The sequence below is a fragment of the Scardinius erythrophthalmus genome (assembly GCF_964197995.2).
Source record: "Scardinius erythrophthalmus genome assembly, chromosome: 10".
Lineage (NCBI taxonomy): Eukaryota > Metazoa > Chordata > Actinopteri > Cypriniformes > Leuciscidae > Scardinius > Scardinius erythrophthalmus.
The window spans coordinates 1,188,062-1,207,130 of record NC_138230.1 but is presented as its reverse complement, the minus strand read 5'-3'; the positions used below and the strand labels follow the sequence as shown (position 1 = coordinate 1,207,130).

At 39.9% G+C, this 19,069-nt stretch overlaps 2 protein-coding genes across 2 annotated transcripts; both read left to right on the top strand.

The window, feature by feature from the left end:
- The first annotated feature begins 4,144 nt into the window (after positions 1–4,144).
- On the top strand, positions 4,145–6,611 carry LOC308697484 (uncharacterized protein). Its single transcript, XM_081376761.1, has 4 exons — positions 4,145–4,493; positions 5,560–5,665; positions 5,776–6,038; positions 6,232–6,611. The coding sequence occupies exons 1-4, from the start codon at positions 4,203–4,205 to the stop codon at positions 6,520–6,522; spliced, it is 951 nt and encodes a 316-aa protein (XP_081232887.1). The 5' UTR covers positions 4,145–4,202; the 3' UTR covers positions 6,523–6,611.
- Positions 6,612–7,487: 876 nt separating this feature from the next.
- LOC308696817 (uncharacterized protein) lies at positions 7,488–19,057 on the top strand (the record flags this gene model as incomplete). The annotated part of the gene is made up of 6 exons (XM_081375717.1): positions 7,488–7,524; positions 8,632–8,779; positions 8,920–9,058; positions 11,534–11,702; positions 16,256–16,432; positions 18,962–19,057. Exons 2-6 carry the CDS (start codon positions 8,647–8,649, stop codon positions 19,055–19,057), a joined length of 714 nt encoding a protein of 237 aa, XP_081231843.1. The 5' UTR covers positions 7,488–7,524; positions 8,632–8,646.
- Positions 19,058–19,069: the final 12 nt, after the last annotated feature.

The following is a 19,069-nucleotide window of genomic DNA, read 5'->3' as shown; positions in this document are numbered from 1 at the left end:
TATTGCCTAAATCTCTAACAGTTGTTTTCGAGTAAGATGCTAGGGGACTTGAATCTAATATAATTTCTGAGGAGTTATTTTGGTGGCCAAATACAATAACCTCAGTTTTTTCCTCATTTAGCATTAAAAAGGTTTTGGCCATCCAGTTTTTAATGTCCTTTAATAAACACTCTAAAAGTGACTCGAATGAATTGGTAGAGCGTCTGAGTGGTAGATACATTTGCGTGTCGTCGGCGTAACAATGAAATGACACTCCATACTTTCTGAAAATGCTACCCAAGGGGAGCAAATATAAAGAAAATAGTATGGGAGAAAGAGTAGACCCTTGCGGAACCCCCCAAGGAAGAGTTTTTTTTTTTACCCGAGGTCATATTACTATAATTAACTGAAAAACATCTACCACTCAAATAGGACTGAAACCATTTCAGGACTGTGCCTTTTAAACCACCTGAATGTTCAAGACGAGAGATCTCAAAGATCCCTCCATCGGCCTCCTCCTGAATGGTCTTATAAAGGAAAGTCCAGCCATTAATGATAAACGTTCACCTTTCACACTTCCTATAGTCCATCTCATGTTTTCTCAGCTGCGCACAGGTTTCTTTAGCCCATTTACTAATGTGTAGTGATGGGAACGAGACCGCCTATGCCGAGTCCGAGTCGAGACCGAGTCTTTGAGGAAGCAAGTCCGAGTCGAGACCAAGACCATAAAAACATGCCAGTTTTCATATTCATGATTTAATATCACCCCAGTTAATAATCAACAGTCAGGCCTACAGACTAAACTAGATTGGGAATTGTTTAGAGGAGCAGTCTTAATGTCTTAATATGGACTATGCTTTTACTATCATTAAAAAAATCCCTACCACGTGCATCATCTTCTGCCTATTTCTAAACTGCTTCAACAGTGCTGCTCTGTCATCAACATGTCAAGCCCACCCTGACTTATTTAAGGGGACATAGTTTAATCATAGTTAGGACATGCAGAGCAAATTAAAATTTTCTAGTGGTATGTCTAAATTAGTAGGCTTAGCTACTTTATAACATTTTCCAATATTTCCCAATTTTAAACATTTTGACAATACACTAGAATTTAGTGATGGGGACGAGATCGCCTATGCCGAGTCCGAGTCAAGAGTCTTTGAAGGAACAAGTCCGAGACGAGTCCGAGAAAGCAGAAATCGGTCTAGAGACCGGTCTCGGAGTACTACATCACTACTAATGTGCTCCTGGAAGCAGTATTTCTTTCAGCTTTTTATGGGTTTCTGAGATGTGGGGAATTTACTGCACGTTCAAATATATTTGAATCCTTCCCAAGACCTCTCATTAGATGATATCTCACTGAAAGCTAACTATTTTTCACCTTAAACATTCAAAGGCAGACAAAGAAAACAAAGGTGTGTTTGTAACCATATCTCGTACTAATTGTGAATTTTGTCCCCTCTCTTCCACGGTCCGGTACCTGAACTAGCGCACTCATTCACACTCCAACGAGCCACTGTTTGCCCCCGAGGATGAGAACATCATGACAAGATGCTGGTTCACACATCAACTACGTCTCCTTTAACACTTATAGCCTCCACACAGCGCACTCCTTTCTCACCGGAGCCGCAGCTTATAGCATCTGTGATGGATTTTTTACTTAATCATAAACTAACATTTATTTTTCTTGCTGGAATAACATCCATATGCTTTGGAATCTTAAATGTTTCCCCTTTTTAGTCGAAAACTCATGACTTTGTGTGTGCGTGTTTAAAAATAATAAATATGGGAAATGAAACTAAACATTCTAAAACCTTGTGATTATGAAGCAATCAAGAAAATAAAGTTGGTTTTACCTAGAAACAGAAGGTCTTGCATATGAAGAACCAATCAAATTGTAGGGAAATGATTTAATGCATCATGTCATTTTTGCCATATTCTATAAAAACCTTTATTTATTTTGCTGGTGTGATTCTCTTTAGATGAATCTTCAAAGGCATTGTCTGAAGTCTGATGGTTATTGTTGCTGCGTAGCAAGTTGGTTAGGGGAACAAGTTAGGGATTAGAACACCGAGTAAGACGTCGACTGTAGGAGAGGAGAAGGGGAGACCCAGGTAATTAGGCTCCAGGTACACAGGGAAAAGTCTTCCACACATCCCTGCTCCTGTGACCAAAGAATGGGACACCCTCTCCCTTCCAGCGCTACCTTCGCCCAGGAACTAATGACATTTTGCAAGCACAGAAATCCATGAGTCACTATAACCTAAACCTCTGTTATGATCAGTACCTGATAATCATCACGTACCACCACTAGTTTGTTGGGGGCTCGTTAATAAATTCTGAGTATATATACCAGGGGTCACCAAACTTTTTTCTCTGGGGGCCACATTATCATTCCTGACTGTGATGGGGGGCCGGGTCCAGGTCAGCTATATAACATAGAATTGTATGACCCAGACCAAAATGACCACCAGCAGGCCTCATTGTGTAGTAGAGATTACTAGCCTGGCACAGCCATCCCCACTACTATATCCACACTACTATATCAACACTTGATTCCTGGCACATATTTGTTTATCTTTACTAGTGGTTTGCAAAAGTTGTAATCGAGTCTTCACACTTTGTTTTAATTAAAGTTATTCTTCACAAATAATCGTTGGTCCACTATTTTTTGAGAACTCTGCACTCTCTTTTAGGGGTGGAATGGTACACAGAAGTCACGGTTCAGTTCATACCTCGGTTAAGACATCACAGTTCGGTACGAGTTCGGTACAATGGAGGGAAAAGCAAAACATGCAGAAGGCTTGTGCATGTCTCAGGCTGGACCACCAAAAAAATAAATAAAAATGTATTAAGCCTTGTATTTAAAAAAAAAAAAAGTTTTATTAATAAAGTAAAGGCATAGAACCAGTTTATTTGTAGTGCACTGACAATAGTTTTATATAATTAGTTCATTAATTCAATTAATAAAAATACCTTGATACAGTATGTTTGGTAATTGTGCCTGAATGAATTGAAAATTAATCTGCTACGTTTCATGTTTTTACGTTTCCACTGTTCGATCGCGGCCGCGCCTCTCTCTCACACACACACACACACACACACACACACGCACACACACACACACACACACACACACAAATATAAGTAAACACTTTACGACTTTTCGATCGCACCCACACCTCTCTCTCAACATATTCCAGCATAGCAATATTTACATCGCAGCCTGCTTCAGAGCTAAGGCGGAGCTACAGATTAGGTGTCCCTAAAGAACCCACGTAGTAGTTCCGCATTACATTAATTAAATTGCACGCGAATTTTATTTATTTTTTATACCGTGTATTCTCCGTGTAAATGTATGCACCAAACCGTGACGCCCGTACCATGACGTACCGTCCATGGCGACTTTTGGGGATTGCCTCATAGGGCCGGTTCAAGTAGTGGGGGGCAGAGGGGCTGGGGGGCCAGTCAAAGGGGGGTGGCGGGCCTGAGTCGGCCCGCGGGCCTTAGTTTGGTGACCCCTGATGTAAATGATGCAGAGACGCATCTCTGTACATTTCCATTACAACAGGCACTGGGTATTGCTAAACATCTGAACTTAGAGGCCCATCATCTCCTATTTCAGCTGCGCACTGACGCACTTGTCTGCCAGTGTCCTCGAAGCGCTATATGTGATCAGTGAAAACACATTCATTCTCCCATGATCAGATAATCAGGTAATGCGGATCAAACACCTGTCTGTCAATGTACATATAAAGGTGAGAAACCAGTCATAGTGAAATCTACTGGAAACGAGAACTTCAGGTTATTTTTATGATATATATGCCATAAAGTGTTTATTTCTGAATATGATTGTTGCTGATACATTTTACCAGTATTTACTTTAAATACAAACATTTTAAATGTAATTATGAAAAATATGCAATATTTGGTCTTCAAAAAGCCTTTGTACAAAAGGTACATATTGAAAAGGAGGCTCGTCCATACGTTACTTTGAATAAAAACTAAATGAATAAATGGCATGCTCATGGAAGTGCCGTCAGTGTTTATAAGTGAATAAAGATGAACAGCAAGCTTTAATGTGTCAGCACAGATGGAGTGTGTGTGTGTGTGTGTGTGTGTGTGTCAGCACAGATGGAACTGCTTTTGGAAATCCCCAAACTTTAAAGGGTGTGGCCTAAAAACACTATAAAAGAGCAAACTCCCTGCTCAAATACAAGTTTATGGTCAAGTCTAATACATTTAATTTAAAAGAAGAGAACAATTTTACAGAGCAATCTGCCCGGGGCAGGGGAAGGAGCACTCTTCCAGCACCAGAGGACTCGACAGTTCCATCGGCTGAGAGTGAGGATTCTGTAGGCCGACATACAGACCTTCTCCATCAGCGAGACAAGTCAGGGTTACGGTTACGGTTAGTGTTAGTGTCCGGGTTAGTGTTAGCGTTAGCGTTAGGGTCAGGGTTGGGTCAGAGTGTCTCGGGAGCTCCTGCCCCAGGCGATTCTGCAACACCATTGGTGAGTAATTCTACTTTATTTGAATTATTTAGGGTTATCTGACTTCTTAACCTGTTTACCGTCACATTCCCCTTATAGAGCACAGATCTGAACTTCAATGGTTGATTCATGAATGCTTTACAGACCTAACGTTTAAAATATGGAAGTGTAAAAAAAGTTCTGTAAGTTTAAGTTTACTGTTAAGCAAACAAACAGAACTAAACAGTTTTTTTTTAAACAAAATATAAATTTTACAAAATAATTTGGTCTCTAAAATTAATAGAAAATGAAAGCCATATGCCACATATCAAGTTGTGTTCCAAATATGAAGTTTATATTGCAAAAAAAAAGGCACAAAGTACATTTTCAGAGTAAGTTCTCTGCTGGTGAAACGAACTCAACCTAAATCTTTAGAGACGACTAAAGGATCTTTTTAACCCATTAATACTAACACCATTTATTTCTATTCGATCTATTTTTTTCTAGTTATTAAAAGAAAAACTTGGTACATGTACTGTGCTAGACTGGGTGTCTCGAACTGCTCAAAGACACAGAGGTTGAGATCCAAATGCAGCTTTATTTGAGTAATACAGGATCATGATCTACACAGGCGAAGGTTTGAGCACAGGAAGGCAGTCCTAACAAACAAACAGAGGAATCCAAGAGACAAGAGAACCAGGAAGAATGCTCAGTGTAAACAGCTATCAAAACCTTGCAGTGAATGACAGAGTGAACCAGGCTTATATACAGTACACAGAGTTAACAATCATGGTTTCTTAGTCCGGGCAGTGGGTTATGGGTAATGTAGTGTGGTGTGGCAAAAGTCTGGGGTGGAGTGCCCTCTGGTGGCTATCAAGGGCAGCTGTAAATCATGAGAATGGGACTCATCAGCACTTACATATTGTTGCCCTGTTGTTGGATTAGCAAGTGATATGATAACATTTTATGTATGTATTGTGAAATTAATAATTAAATAATATTTAATGGTATAGTGTTATTTTAGATAAACAGTATGATATTATATTTTGACAGCTTTAAATGGCTCTGTATCTTTTTCAAATATTGCACCTAATAATGTCTCCTATAGGATAAGAATCCGAAGCCAGGAGACCTCATTGAAATCTTCAGAGGGCCATATCAGCACTGGGCTTTATATATTGGAAATGGAGAAATAGTCCATGTGGTCCTAAAATGTGAGTGTTTTACATGCTTTTATTGAGCTGAACTCGCACTGAATCTGAAACTTTCCATTTAATTCTCATGAGTCATGATTGTTTTTACTTTTCCATTTCTTTCTCTATAGCCAACGCTTTATTCAGCAGTGTGATGTCATTATTACCACTCAAGATGGCCATCGTGAAGAGAGAGAAACTTGAGGATGTGGTTGGCAAAGACAAATACCGCATCAACAATCTTCTGGATGAGCAGTGTGAGCCTCGTCCCACTCAAGATATTGTAGAAGACGCAAATAGACTTTTGGGAGAGAAACGGCCATACAATCTGCTTACAAACAACTGTGAGCACTTTGTTACGCTGCTGAGATACAGACAGCCATATTCCAGTCAGGTACAGTAGATCGGCACGACCTCGAATAACATTTTTATTATAGGCTATAGTCATAAATGTCTCAAATTTGAAAATCACATGATTGCAGACTATATTATGCTAAAAAAGATTAAGTAATTCAATATTAAGATTAGTATAAAAGCAACAGCCTTTCACACAGTGAATTAATATAAATACTTTCTGTTTATTATAGGTGGAAAAAGCAAGGAAGGCTGCTGTTACTGTGTTTGCCACAGGAATCTTTATTTGTGCAGTTTTTCAATTATTTGGGACACGTATTTGTACCCTGCTGATTATATTCCTGCTGTTTCAGTCCATGAACTTTTTGACATCTTCAGAAATCCCCTCCTGGAAACCCCCTAGGACTTCAACATTGGCAATCCCCTCCTGGAATCCCCCTAGGACTTGGTCATTAAAGCCTTTGCCTGTTCGTCCTCCTTCTTCTGGCTTCGTCACATTCTGCATGCTTGATTATTTTTTTTAGCTCTGCTATATGCTTAATAAATGCTTAATAAATGCTTAATATATGCTTAATAAATGCTTAATAAATGCTTAATAAATGCTTACACCATTCAGTGTGGTATGTCTTTCTTTATAAACCATTTTCTCAATACATAATTTTACAACAACAACTTCTGGTGTCTTGCTTTATAAAAAACACTTTCATTAATATAAAGTTACCATTATGGTTGACTCAAATACATAATTGCTTCATACAGAAATAGGCATATTTATAATAGAAAAATGTGCATATTCCATTACACCCCCCTCATGCAACATTTGTTTTCTATTCTACAATTATTATTTGATTTTCAAACCTAGGTATTGCATATAGCATCCTCTGGTTTCATCATACTTTCTTAATTTAGTATATATTTGTCATGACTCTGTAAGGATATTCATTTGAAAAATATTCATATAATGTTCCACCCAGGTTCGTTCATTTTTCAGCTTTATAACTTTACTTTCAATAATCTTTCCCTGTACCAAATCTCCAGAAAGCCCAGTTTTTGTACTTTGTTTTATTATGTTCAAATAACATCCAAATTTACTTCAGTTTACCATTATTAATTTCATGATAACATTCTCCAATTAATCGTCCCTCAGAGTCTTTACAGAAACGTATTGCCCCTTCCAATTAATCAGACACATCGTTCAGAAACTGATCATTGGAATGAAGTACTGCGGTATTACTACCTTCCCTTGGGCGCTTGTTTCATCTCAAGGCTCTGACGAGACAATTGTGTCTGGAGTGGCTGATCCTGTCAGGCTCTGTATAGAAAGAACGAGAGTAGAATCCAATTGTGAGAAAACAGCAGTTTATTATAAACAGGAAAAGCTGGTCAGCGGAGATGAACAGAGCAGAAGAGGCACTGGCAACGCAGGGACGCAATGGGCAGACTAATCCAGGCAGAATCCAGTCAAGAAGCGAGAGATCCGGGAAGGCGAACCACTCGAACGGGAACCAGCAAGACGGGTGCTAAAGGTCCTTTGAAGACTCACAACGATCTGACATAAATGCATGATTTTCTTTTTCTCCTGTGAGCCTTTTAGTTTTTCTAAAGCCTGTAGCTGTAGTTTGCCCTTTTTTTGTCACTTAATATTCAATAATATCACTGATCTCCTGCATTGACACCATCACTGTTTTCGGCTGTATAGATAAATGAACTAAAGAGATAACTAATGATTTTGTACAATGGAAATGAAAGCTTTAGCGTAAGTTCTGCCAGGAAGACTAAACTGTTACGTCATTTATTATCTTCTCATCTATCCAATCGTGTCCTAAAACTTGTAGTATAAAAGATCGGTACTTACACATGTCTGAGTTTACGTCTTCACTAAGTTTAGTGTTTTGTTCTTCCCTCATATTTAAAAAATATATAAATATAAAAACATTTTCCTCATAATTTGGTGGTTTAAGCAAACGTGTAGGGTAATTAAACCTCCGCACATGACTTCTGTCCACTACTGTGTGTGTGGTGTGGTCAGTGCCACAATAGCTCTGTTCAAGAGCCGGCTCTCTGTGGACTGAAGAGCTCGAGTCTTCACCGCTGCACTGCTGCATTCTTACAGTCGACAACAATATAATTACTACTTTCACTTCATTTCATTGCTGTAAAATGTCTTAAAGGTAGGTTATAAAAAGAATACCTTGATTAAACCTTTTATCGTTTGATCAACTCCGTCATCATTTAACTCCAATACATCATATTTACGTTGAAAGTGTGTCTCCTCCTCTCTCCTCCATCTTGTTTCTCCTAACTAGGACAGGAGACCTCTCCAGCTCTCTTACATCATGTACGAGCTGAGACCAAGTCTTGACACTTAGAGAACCGTTATGAATAACACTTATTCTGAAGTCTAGGAATAACAGTAAAATGACTTCATTCTTAGAATTTTGACAGACTTGAGACTAAAGTTTCACTCTGAGCGTCTTTATACATACGGATAACTCTGAAGGAACGTGGAATATCATGTGGCGGACCCTTAACCAGTTTACAATCTTTCTCTAGCCTGAGATTACGTTATACACTTGTGGTTTCTAACTTTCTGCTTCTTTCTCCATTCTTTCTTCCTTTGCTGGACTATCAAGGCCTTTGCAGACCCGATGATGGAGCGCGCTGAGATCCTCCTGCCGCTCTACGCTGATGAAATGGATGAGGCTCTTGAGATCCAGTCTCCTGAGATCTGGGACAGTTTCCCGCTCTTTCAACTTATACATGATTTCCTCCACACTGACTGTAAGCTCTTCTTCTATCACTTGGTTAAGAGTTTTGAAAGTAAAAGTGTCATAACTCTGGATAAAATACAGTAGCTATTATACTGTAAAAGTTGTTGCTCTCAAAATTGTCATAACCTGGTATTTCTCCTGTGTTTACAGATCAACTGTGTGATGGAAAGTGTCATAAACATCTGCAGGACGTGTGGATAAATGGATGTGTGAATCTCGCTCTGATGGAGTCCTCCATCACTCAGTCCGCTCGCAGGGGTTTAGAGCCGGAGTCGTGGGATCCTGTAAAGTAAGACACCACTTTCTCATCAGTGTGCAGAGACTGGGAGCCAGGGCCTTTTAGGACTAAACCATCACCAAAATAATGAAAAATCAGAAATACACCAGATAGCAGGTGCAGGCATATCCTCATCCTCTGACGGATATTGTTCTCTGAGAAATCAATGCAGTTAATTGAATGAAACCCTTTAGTCTCCAGTTAGATTTTCTTAGGTAAAATCTAAAACCAGTTTGTTTACGCCACTGAAACCATTATAATTAGAATTTTCTAAGTAGAGTGACCTTAACCCTTACATGAGAAAGCTGCCAAAACAAACGTTTCATTGATGTCGCCTTTAAAAGAGTTACACTGGATCGGTAACACAGATACAGAGCTCGACATTAAGGGTTAGTTCACCCAAACATGTAGATTGCTGTCATTAATTACTCGCCCTCGTGTCGTTCCAAACCTGTAAGACCTTCATTCATCTTCAGAATACAAATTAAGATATTTTAGACGAAATCCAGGAGCTTCCTGATCACCCATAAACATCGACGTCATTGAAACTGTCAAGCTCCAGAAAGGGTTTAGACTATAGTGGTTCAGCCTTAATGTTATGAAGCGACGAGAATACTATTGTGCATAAAAACTAAAAAACGACAGATTCTTCTCTTCCGTGTCGTTCTCCGCCGCTGTTCACGTGAGCACCACGACACACACACGCGTGAGCCGGCGCTCTGGCACAGAACACGGGAGCGCTGGACTGTGGTTACTATGGGAAAAGCAGAGACTGACACGAAAGAGAAGAAATTGTTTTTTCGCACAAAAGTATTCTTGTCGCTTCATAACATTAAGGTTGAACCACTGTATTCACATGGACTATTTTAACAACGTCTTTACTACCTTTCTGGGCCTTGAAAGTGGTAATTGACTTGCTATGGCTGGTTGAGAAAACTCTGATTTCATCAAAAATATCTTAACTTGTGTCCTGAAGATGAACAGAGGTCTTACGGGTTTGGAACGACATGACGGAGAGTAATCACTGACAGAGTTGTTGGGTGAATTAACCCTTTAACGCTTGTCTGCTTGAAGGGCAAAGAGAATACCGGACTAATAGCCTGATTACATTTCAGTAAGAAAAAATAACTAAAGTGCCAAAATGTGAGAATGATTCTGATTCAGTTACAGTCAGTGTAAACAGCGGCTGATGATAGATAATATCCTGATGGGAACAAGGTTGCCCCAGTTGAGGCTGTTTGAGAGACTCAGAACAAATGAGTGCAGTTTTTATAATCATTATAAATGATTTAGTTCAGAAACATCACACGACCAAGAGTGCAATAGATCACAGATCACAGCAACACTCGCCGCGGTTCATCATCGAATGATTCAGCGCTTTGAACGAATCAGTCAAGAAGACCGCCACCTACTGGTGCTTTAAGAGCATCATGCCATTTATTTGTATAATCTCATAACATTAAGGCCATTGCACACTGAGTCCGAAATTCGCATCCGAAATTTTCGCACGTTAAAAAAAAAATTCGACCTCACGTTATGTCAATCATGCTTGCACACTGTCTACGAAACTTTCGTCCATAAAAAAAAAAATCAGATTGGGTTCGATTTTCTGCGTTTTTCGCATCCACAGCCAGTGTTTTGTGAGTTTTTTTGCAAAATTCAGAGCCACCGTACAAGCGAACGACAAAATCCAGAATGACATCTGACAAGTTGATACACTTCGTCTCGCAGCACAAGTACTGTATGAAAAACAAAATGCGGATTACAAAGACACTGAATAAAATATAACCTGTATACAGCTGTTCTGTCTGCCCAGCGCTTCTGCCGGCCGCGTGTGTGTGTGTGTGTGTGTGTGTGTACGTCCATAGACATACTGCCAGTTTCTGTTCAGGATCGACTGGTTCATGGAAATTGGTGGTCTTCTTTTTAATATGTGGCTCCAGTATCGCTAGCAAAGCATCAAACTGAGCCTCTGACATTCTGAGGTAAATTTTGAATCGCTCGGGATAATTTCGCAACTCCTTGATAAGGAGGTGAAACTCTCCTTCCTCTCGGTGCAATCTCAGGATTGGATGGACCCAATATTTCCTCTTTCTTTTTCTCTTTTTAAGAAGAAAGAGGGCAACAAATTCATCATCACTGCTTGACGAATCCATTTAGTATTTTTTGCGTTTTTTTCCGCAAAGGTTTAATAAATACGCATCGGACTCAGTGTGCAAGGTTTCTGTGCGTGACAAATTTTACTGCTGACGAACACGAAAAAACGCATACGAAAATTTCGGACTCAGTGTGCAATGGCCTTAACAGTGACCACAATATCACTTCACTGTCACACTTTTGTATTTGCGGTAACTTACTGACCGCACGATTAACTGCTCTTTACACTATCTTAACCGTACATGTGTTGCCCTTACCGCAGTATAATACCCTTACTGTAACTTCTTTTACTGTACTCATTTACTGTAATTTACTGTGATCCTCTTCTAGTGGAGCATGTTTCCTCAGTTTGATGGCGTTGAAGGAGAAGTGGAACAACAGAGATGAGAACGGCCTCATCAAAGTGAACAAGAATGACACATCTGTTGTAAATATAATTCAACTAATGTATTCTTTTTATTATTATGATTATGATCTGCCTATACATTTATTTTTTCCTGTAAATCAAGCAATGTCTTCTAGGATTTCAGGGTATATAAGTTTGTTTAATATAACAAAAAAAAAAGATGACTGTAATCAATATAGTTTTGCAGTGATTGAACATAAAGGGCCCTATTTTAACGATCTGAAACGCAAGTGTCAAAGCGCAAAGCGCAAGTAACTTTGTGGGCGGGTCTCGGTGCTGTTGCTATTTTCCCAGCGGGATAAATGACTCTTGCGCCAGGCGCAAATCTAAAATGGGTTGGTCTGAAGTAGCTTCATTATTCATAGGTGTGGTTTGGGCGTAACGTGAAATAAACCAATCAGAGCATCATCTCACATTCCCTTTAAGAGCAGGCGCGTTTGTTCTAAAGCGGATTCCAATTGTAACGGCGGATTTGCCAGACGCGCGCCAGGAGCGGTTCACAGCCGAGGAGAGCAACGCTCTCGTCAGGGACGTTGGGGATGGAGAAACCCACCCAAATTAACTTCGGTTAAAAAGGCGTATGATAATTTGGGTAAATGTGTAAGCTAGATGTATGCTTTTATAATAAACTGTCTATCTATCTATCTATCTATCTATCTATCTATCTATCTATCTATCTATCTATCTATCTATCTATCTATCTATCTATCTATGATTTGCAAAAATGAAAACTGCTGCTTATGTGTAGATGAGAGAATCAAAGTGCATTCGCGTTGTGCACACGCTACATTGATTATGGCCAAGCATGCGCCCTTAAAATAGCATATGAATAACATGCGCAACGCGCCACTGACTTTAAACAAATTTTTCCTGGTTAGTAGCGCAATTGTTTTCTAAACCTGCAAAATAGCATGAGGGAACGTTTGCGCTGGAACACGCCTCCTCTTTGCGCTGAACCGCCCGGGGAGCGCAAGTGTATTTCTTAGTTAACCGACGTGCTTCTGTGGAGGGAAAAGCGCGCTTTGCGCGGGTGCAAAATAGGAATGATACATGCGTCGGTGTACAAAGTCAATTGCGCTGGGTGCAAGATAGGGCCCAAAAATGGTCCTGATACTTTAATCGGACCGTATTATCCAGTTAATGTTGCTGGGGGAAATAAACCTGCTGTTATGGTTCACAGTGAAGAGCAATGTATTAATGAAATAAAGAGACAGATTAAAGGAAAAGAGAAAAATATAAAATCTATACTTATATTTACAATCTTTTGTCCGTGTGTAAAAAATAAAGGTTTTGATTCTTGTATAAGTCGGTTAGCTCGTTTCTCTGAGGAAATGTATAATCATCAAATAGAGGTTTCCACTTACTTCCAGGACTTTTATGCAATGGGCAATATAGACAAGAAGCTAAAGCATCTGAAAGATCCTAAGATTATTGCTCAATTTGAGTGGTTAAAAACAAAGGTGAACGAACAACACCGTAGATCAAAATTTTCATGTTTCCCCACAGAAAAAAAACAACGCATAAAACATTCAAGAACTTTTAAAAAACACTTTAAAAAACAAATGCTTGAACGTGATTTACTGGAATATAAAGACGTAAGCTTCATTCTAAATTTTGAGATTACATTTCCCAGAACTGAAATGACATCAGATGAGCACAAGAACTGTGGAAAACAACAGGCAGAAAAACTGAAAATACATGTGAGAAAACGTAACGAGGACATTAGTGAAAAAGTTTGTTCGCGTTTTCATTCTGTGTGGTGTGATCTAGTTGATGAAGAATATGAAAGGTTTATACATAAGAAGTTCATTGATTACTTTAACAGTTTTGCTGGTAAATTATTTTATGATTATGAAAAAGCCATTTCAAAACATTTTAATCTGGAAAGGGTGTGGGGTAACCATTATCTGGATTTTTTTGTTCAGGCTGTTTCTGTCCTCTCCTCATTTCTTGTGTAAGTGTGTAATTCATTTGTGTTTGTGAAGAGATGATCTCTCTGATATAAGACGAGATGTTTCTAAACTGGTGATTCTCCATCTCACTGCTGTTGATCGTCATTCTCTCACAACAAACACACAACTGCATTTACCTAATAAATCTGTTCTTCCTTTCCTTTGTCTCCTGTTTTCTGTTCCTGCTTGTAGAAGAGTGAATCTCTAACAGAGAACAGAATTATCATCAACTCAAGAGCTTTCAATTAATAACATAATTATATGTTAGTAATGTTGTAGTAAAGACCACATAAACTTAATTATATGTTGTAATATAAAAATCAAGATCTCCTACGAGTACTTTTCTGCAAGCATACCCTGAATGTTGTGGGCATGTGTATTAAATGTGGGTTAACGACTGACACAACTGAATGTTTAGGCATGACATTTCTGACACAAGCCCTTGTTGCACAACAGCAACAAAATACATCAAATTGGAAATAAGTTTTACATCCAATCACATTAATGTTAATAAATAAATCAGACGACACAGAATGAGAATGTAGTGATGCAATATCCCGCAGTCGTGGTCTGGACTGGACTCGAGTCCTCTTAGTCCGAGACCTTCAGAAATGTGTGTATATGGCGATACGGTGTAGAATAACTCACACACAGACACCAATCTGAAGGATTAAACAGTTTTAATGTCTGATGAAATCAGCATCACTCTCTCAATTCAGCAGGAGAACAGAGAAATACACCCAACTACAGAATAACAGAACTGATTTACAGATTATAGCAGGATAATGTCACGATCACTGCCATCATCACCGTCTGCACTACACTGACCAGAATCCCTCTTGTTTCTCTCCTGTGCACTATCAGCCCTCATCTAATTACATCAGCACCTGTTCACTATAAAACAGCACTTCCTCTTCACTCAGGGTCTGGTCTAGTCCATACTCTCAACACTTGCCTGAAGTATCCTGTCATCCGGCTCTGTTCCCGTTCACCATCTGCTAGTGATGGAGAGATGAAGCTTTGTGAAGCACTGGGGCTTTCCCCCTCGACTGTATCGAACAATGGTTCATTACTCAAAGCTTTTCAACACGCTGCACACTAACGACATCTTGTGGACAAAAGGTGGAAAAGCTGCATTTCTGTCCCAGAACACCAATACATTTTATTAATTGTTTCATTTAATAAATCACTTTCTGCTCTGTAAACCACAAAGCAATACAATTAATCCTCATAATTCATGTGTTAGTGTTGATGTAGTTCTTATACAATGTCTGTTCATACATTGTGTAAGAACTACATAATGTATGTACAATGTATGAACAAACAACTGTATGAATTAATTTATGAAAAAAGTTATAATAATAAATGGGACTAATTCACTTGTACAGAAACAGTTCTTTTGAATCTGCTTTGATCTACAAATGCAGCTAAACTTCAGCCTCAGTCCTAATCCTACATGTTCATAGGCAAGGCTCATGTAGGCATATATAATCACAATAATAATAATAATTCGTTACATTTATATAGCGCTTTTTCTGAGACCTCAAAGCACTTTACATAGATGGGGGAATCTCCTCAACCACCACCAATGTGCAGCATCCACCTGGATGATGCGACGGCAGCCATATTGCGCCAGAACGCCCACCACACTCCAGCTTACTGGTGGAGAGGAGACAGTGATGAAGCCAGTCAGTATACGGGGATGATTAGGAGGCCATGATGGACAGAGGCCAACGGACAGATGTGGCCAGGATGCCGGGGTTACACCCCTACTCTTTTTCGAAGGACATCCTGGGATGTTTAATGACCACAGAGAGTCAGGACCTCGGTTTAACGTCTCATCCGAAGGACGGTGCTCTTTGACAGTATAGTGTCCCCGTCACTACACTGGGGCGTTAGGACCCACACAGACCACAGGGTGAGCACCCCCTGCTGGCCTCACTAACACCTCTTCCAGCAGCAACCTGGTTTTTCTCAGGAGGTCTCCCATCCAGGTACTGACCAGGCTCAGCCCTGCTTAGCTTCAGTGGGCAACCAGTCTTGGGCTACAGGGTGATATGGCTGCAATAAAAGAAAATTGTTGTGGAATGGTGAAGTGCTTGTGAACTGGGGAACTGACATTTTATTTTGTGGGTAATTTAATAAATTAGAGTTTTTTATTAAGGAACAGGAGAGCTAAGTGTATTTTCTACTACCGATGGGAATGACACTGGAAACCGGCTCAAGGGGTTCGCGCTATCTTTGAATCTGAATACGAAGCAGTCACGTGACTGTGTGTGGAATCCAAGCTTCGGACGTCACAGATCACGTGGTTATGGCGAAGCGAGTCAAGCTCCGATACACTGCTTCAGTGTGAGATGATTTGTTTTTTTGATACAAGCTTCGAAGCCTCGGTGCCGAACATCACATCACTACCATCATCGCTGACTCTCTTCCTCATCACTCTCCATCCCGACCCGATCTCCATCTGGAAAGGACAGTTATACATCAGCTAAGTCTAATCCTCGTTTCATCATAAAGTCACAGCTGCTGGTATCCGTGCCTCTGTTCAATAAAGCGTTGTTATATTTCAGCTGGCCTGTCTGACTCTCCACTGCCCTGACAGAAGAGCACACGCAGAGCCCCACGGAGACTACAGCAGCTGCTGATACTCACAGAGACGGAGTAACCCATCATCTACTGACCTGTTTCCAGGATGGCCGTCCGATCGAGGGATACGTGAAAGATTTCCTCCAGCTTTCACACTTGGTCAACCGAACAGATGACGTCCTTATTCGAGTGTTCGGGCTTGGACTGGACTATCCCCTGTACCAACCAGCTTCAGCAGTAAAACCACAATCATTCATCCAATATCTGGATCGTGTGCTGTCGGTGAGTGGATTAACATTTTTAAAAAGCAGGTGATTGGATAGATGTGACATTTGGGTTACATCTGTCCAATCAGCTACTGGTCAGATCATGTCAATCATCTTCATTTACGGCACTGCTATTGCTAGACGGCAAAGCGGCAAAATACCAGAAAGAGCATACGATATTGGAGCACAAACATGAAGAATACAAAGGTTAAAAGAACAACGAGACCAAGATATACTGAGAAAAATCCCTAAATTGACTGGACACTTCAGGGTAGGGGTGTGCAATATCACAATGTTTGATCGAGGATGATTAAAATGTCTCCAGGATCTGCTTTTGTAGACGTATGGTTCAGTTCTGGTGTCTCTGTCTCTGTATGAGGAGACGACTCTCACACAAGTCTAGAATATTCATCCAAACATAGACCTCTATATACACTGAATAAATAAATGTGTTCAGCATTCTGCAATGAATATTTTTCTGATTTCCTAGACTATTTTAAGTCATAAAGTGAGCAGGATATATTAAGTGTAGCGCATGGGTTCGGCCGGCATGTGTTGATGAATCCCGTGGGTCAGCCGGTCTCAGAGCCCTCTCCGGCTCTACAGCGCCACAGTTTCCCAGTGTAAATCTGTGGTGAAGAGTGGAACTGCAGCGAGCGCTCATTAATAAACTGCCCCGTTTATTTCCCCGTGACGTTCCCTCGCCTAGGCTAAAGCTCCAGAGCAAGACCACATCAGGGTCTTCATCAGGGTCTTCATCAGGGTCTGCATCAGGGTCTGCATCAGGGCAGGCACTAGCTGGCATGTCTGTTCCTCCTATGTGGAGTAGTGGAGCAAATTAATGAGAGCAAACCATAGACTGTAAAAAATATGGACAAAGCGTCTGTGACGTCACCCATAGACTTTCTGCAGAACGGTTTTGAAGCCGTTTATGGGGGGTATGGGCGGCGCCATCTTGGAAAATCTTGGGAAATCCTAACCCCGCCCACCTTCTGACGCAGCGCGCGTCACTCAGCTCGCTCTGCTACTCCGGTTATCTCTGTGTATATTTCAGGCAACGAAATATGTTATAAAACACCATACTAACTCTTTTCGTTTTCATTTAAAGAAATCTTAAACATTATAGCCACACAAATGTGGTTCAGGCAACGCGTATTGATTATATTCACTGCACATAATGTTTGCCTATTTATAAAAAAAACAAAATATAAAACACAAACCTGCCTCTTTTCGTTTTAAATATAATATAAAAATATTAAACATTTTAATATGGTCCAGGCAATATGTGCATTTGTACTAAACAACAGATGTTGCAGTAAACAACATATAGATCATGTTCGTTGTGTTAAAATTTAAAATGACAAAACTCAACCCAGTCTCTTTTTGTTAAATTTCAGTTTTATCAATATTAGCCATTATAAAAGTATAAGTAAAAGGTAAAGTTACAAGAAGCTATACAAATAAAGCTAATTCAGTCAAACATACAAAGTCAGCGCTCTAGTCTAACGTTAACCATACAACGGTAAAGTTAAATAGCTTATAAAGTTATGAAACTTCCCCTCAGCCAAAACTATTGGCCAGGGAACAAATGATAGATTCACGAGACCAAAAATCGCCCGTTAGATATACACAAGATGAATTATCTCATGTTTAACCACTACAGAGACGCCAGGGTCAGCGGCGAACGACTAGCCGAGGAAAGGCTGCTCCAGGCGGGGTACATGAGCGCCGAGCGCCCGGTCATCATCGCTGGATCTCACAACTGGATACAATTTTCATAAATCTTTAAATAAACCACAGATTTGAGCTTTAAACAACTACATTCTCGCCTGAAAAACTCTTAAAACTACATTTCATGATACAGGAACAGTAGTATTATATGTCAACTGTATTAAAAAATGGCGCTTCTTATGTTGTCATTCTCCGTGTCGCTGCCTTGTCAGCTGTCAATCAAGCTGTCAATCAAAGTTAACCACGCCCTTATTGTCATACATTTTATATCTAATTACGATCTAAACTAACGAGTTAGAAAAAAATTCACAGCCCTCACAGTTGTCAGGCACTCGGAAGCTATCGAAAAATACAATAAAAGTCCATGGGACCAACCTGTAAAAACATGAATTTATGCTGTGAAAACGGACATTTTAACATGGGGGCTATGGACATTTGCTCCCTTTTGGGACCTGCCCTAGCGGATTTTCGATGTATTGCAGTTTTTCACACTTCCGGGTAGGCTTCATTTTTCAGATCAGAATGTTGCCGCTTGGAGCAAACCCTTAGTTTTTTACCTGCCCTTTGTGAATAGATTTATATACAGTAGTTCTGTTGTGTTTGTTTTGTTTGTTCTGAGATTACACATGACTTTTTTCCTCACTGGAATTCCTAAATTGTAATATTCTAAACAAAATACGGACGCAATAAATATTACAGTATACTCACTACAAAAAACTAGACTACACCACTTAGCACCAGAATTACACCAGAATCCAGGACTCGCTGCAGAAGATCAGTGATGACACAAACCAATGTCTTTGCGAATCTGCAGAAGGAATATGCAGGGGATCTAGAGGAGGATTTTGTGGATAAAATTGTACAATTCAGACCGAGAAACCGAGGAAACCTCAGCAAGGTCAACTCATAAGAGCAAGGAAAC

Coding starts and splice junctions, on each gene's coding strand:
- LOC308697484 (XM_081376761.1), top strand. CDS start 4,203: ATGGTCAAGTCTAATACATTTAATTTAAAAGAAGAGAACAATTTTACA. Junction 4,494..5,559: donor GCGATTCTGCAACACCATTG/GTGAGTAATTCT, acceptor TGTCTCCTATAG/GATAAGAATCCGAAGCCAGG. Junction 6,039..6,231: donor GACAGCCATATTCCAGTCAG/GTACAGTAGATC, acceptor TGTTTATTATAG/GTGGAAAAAGCAAGGAAGGC.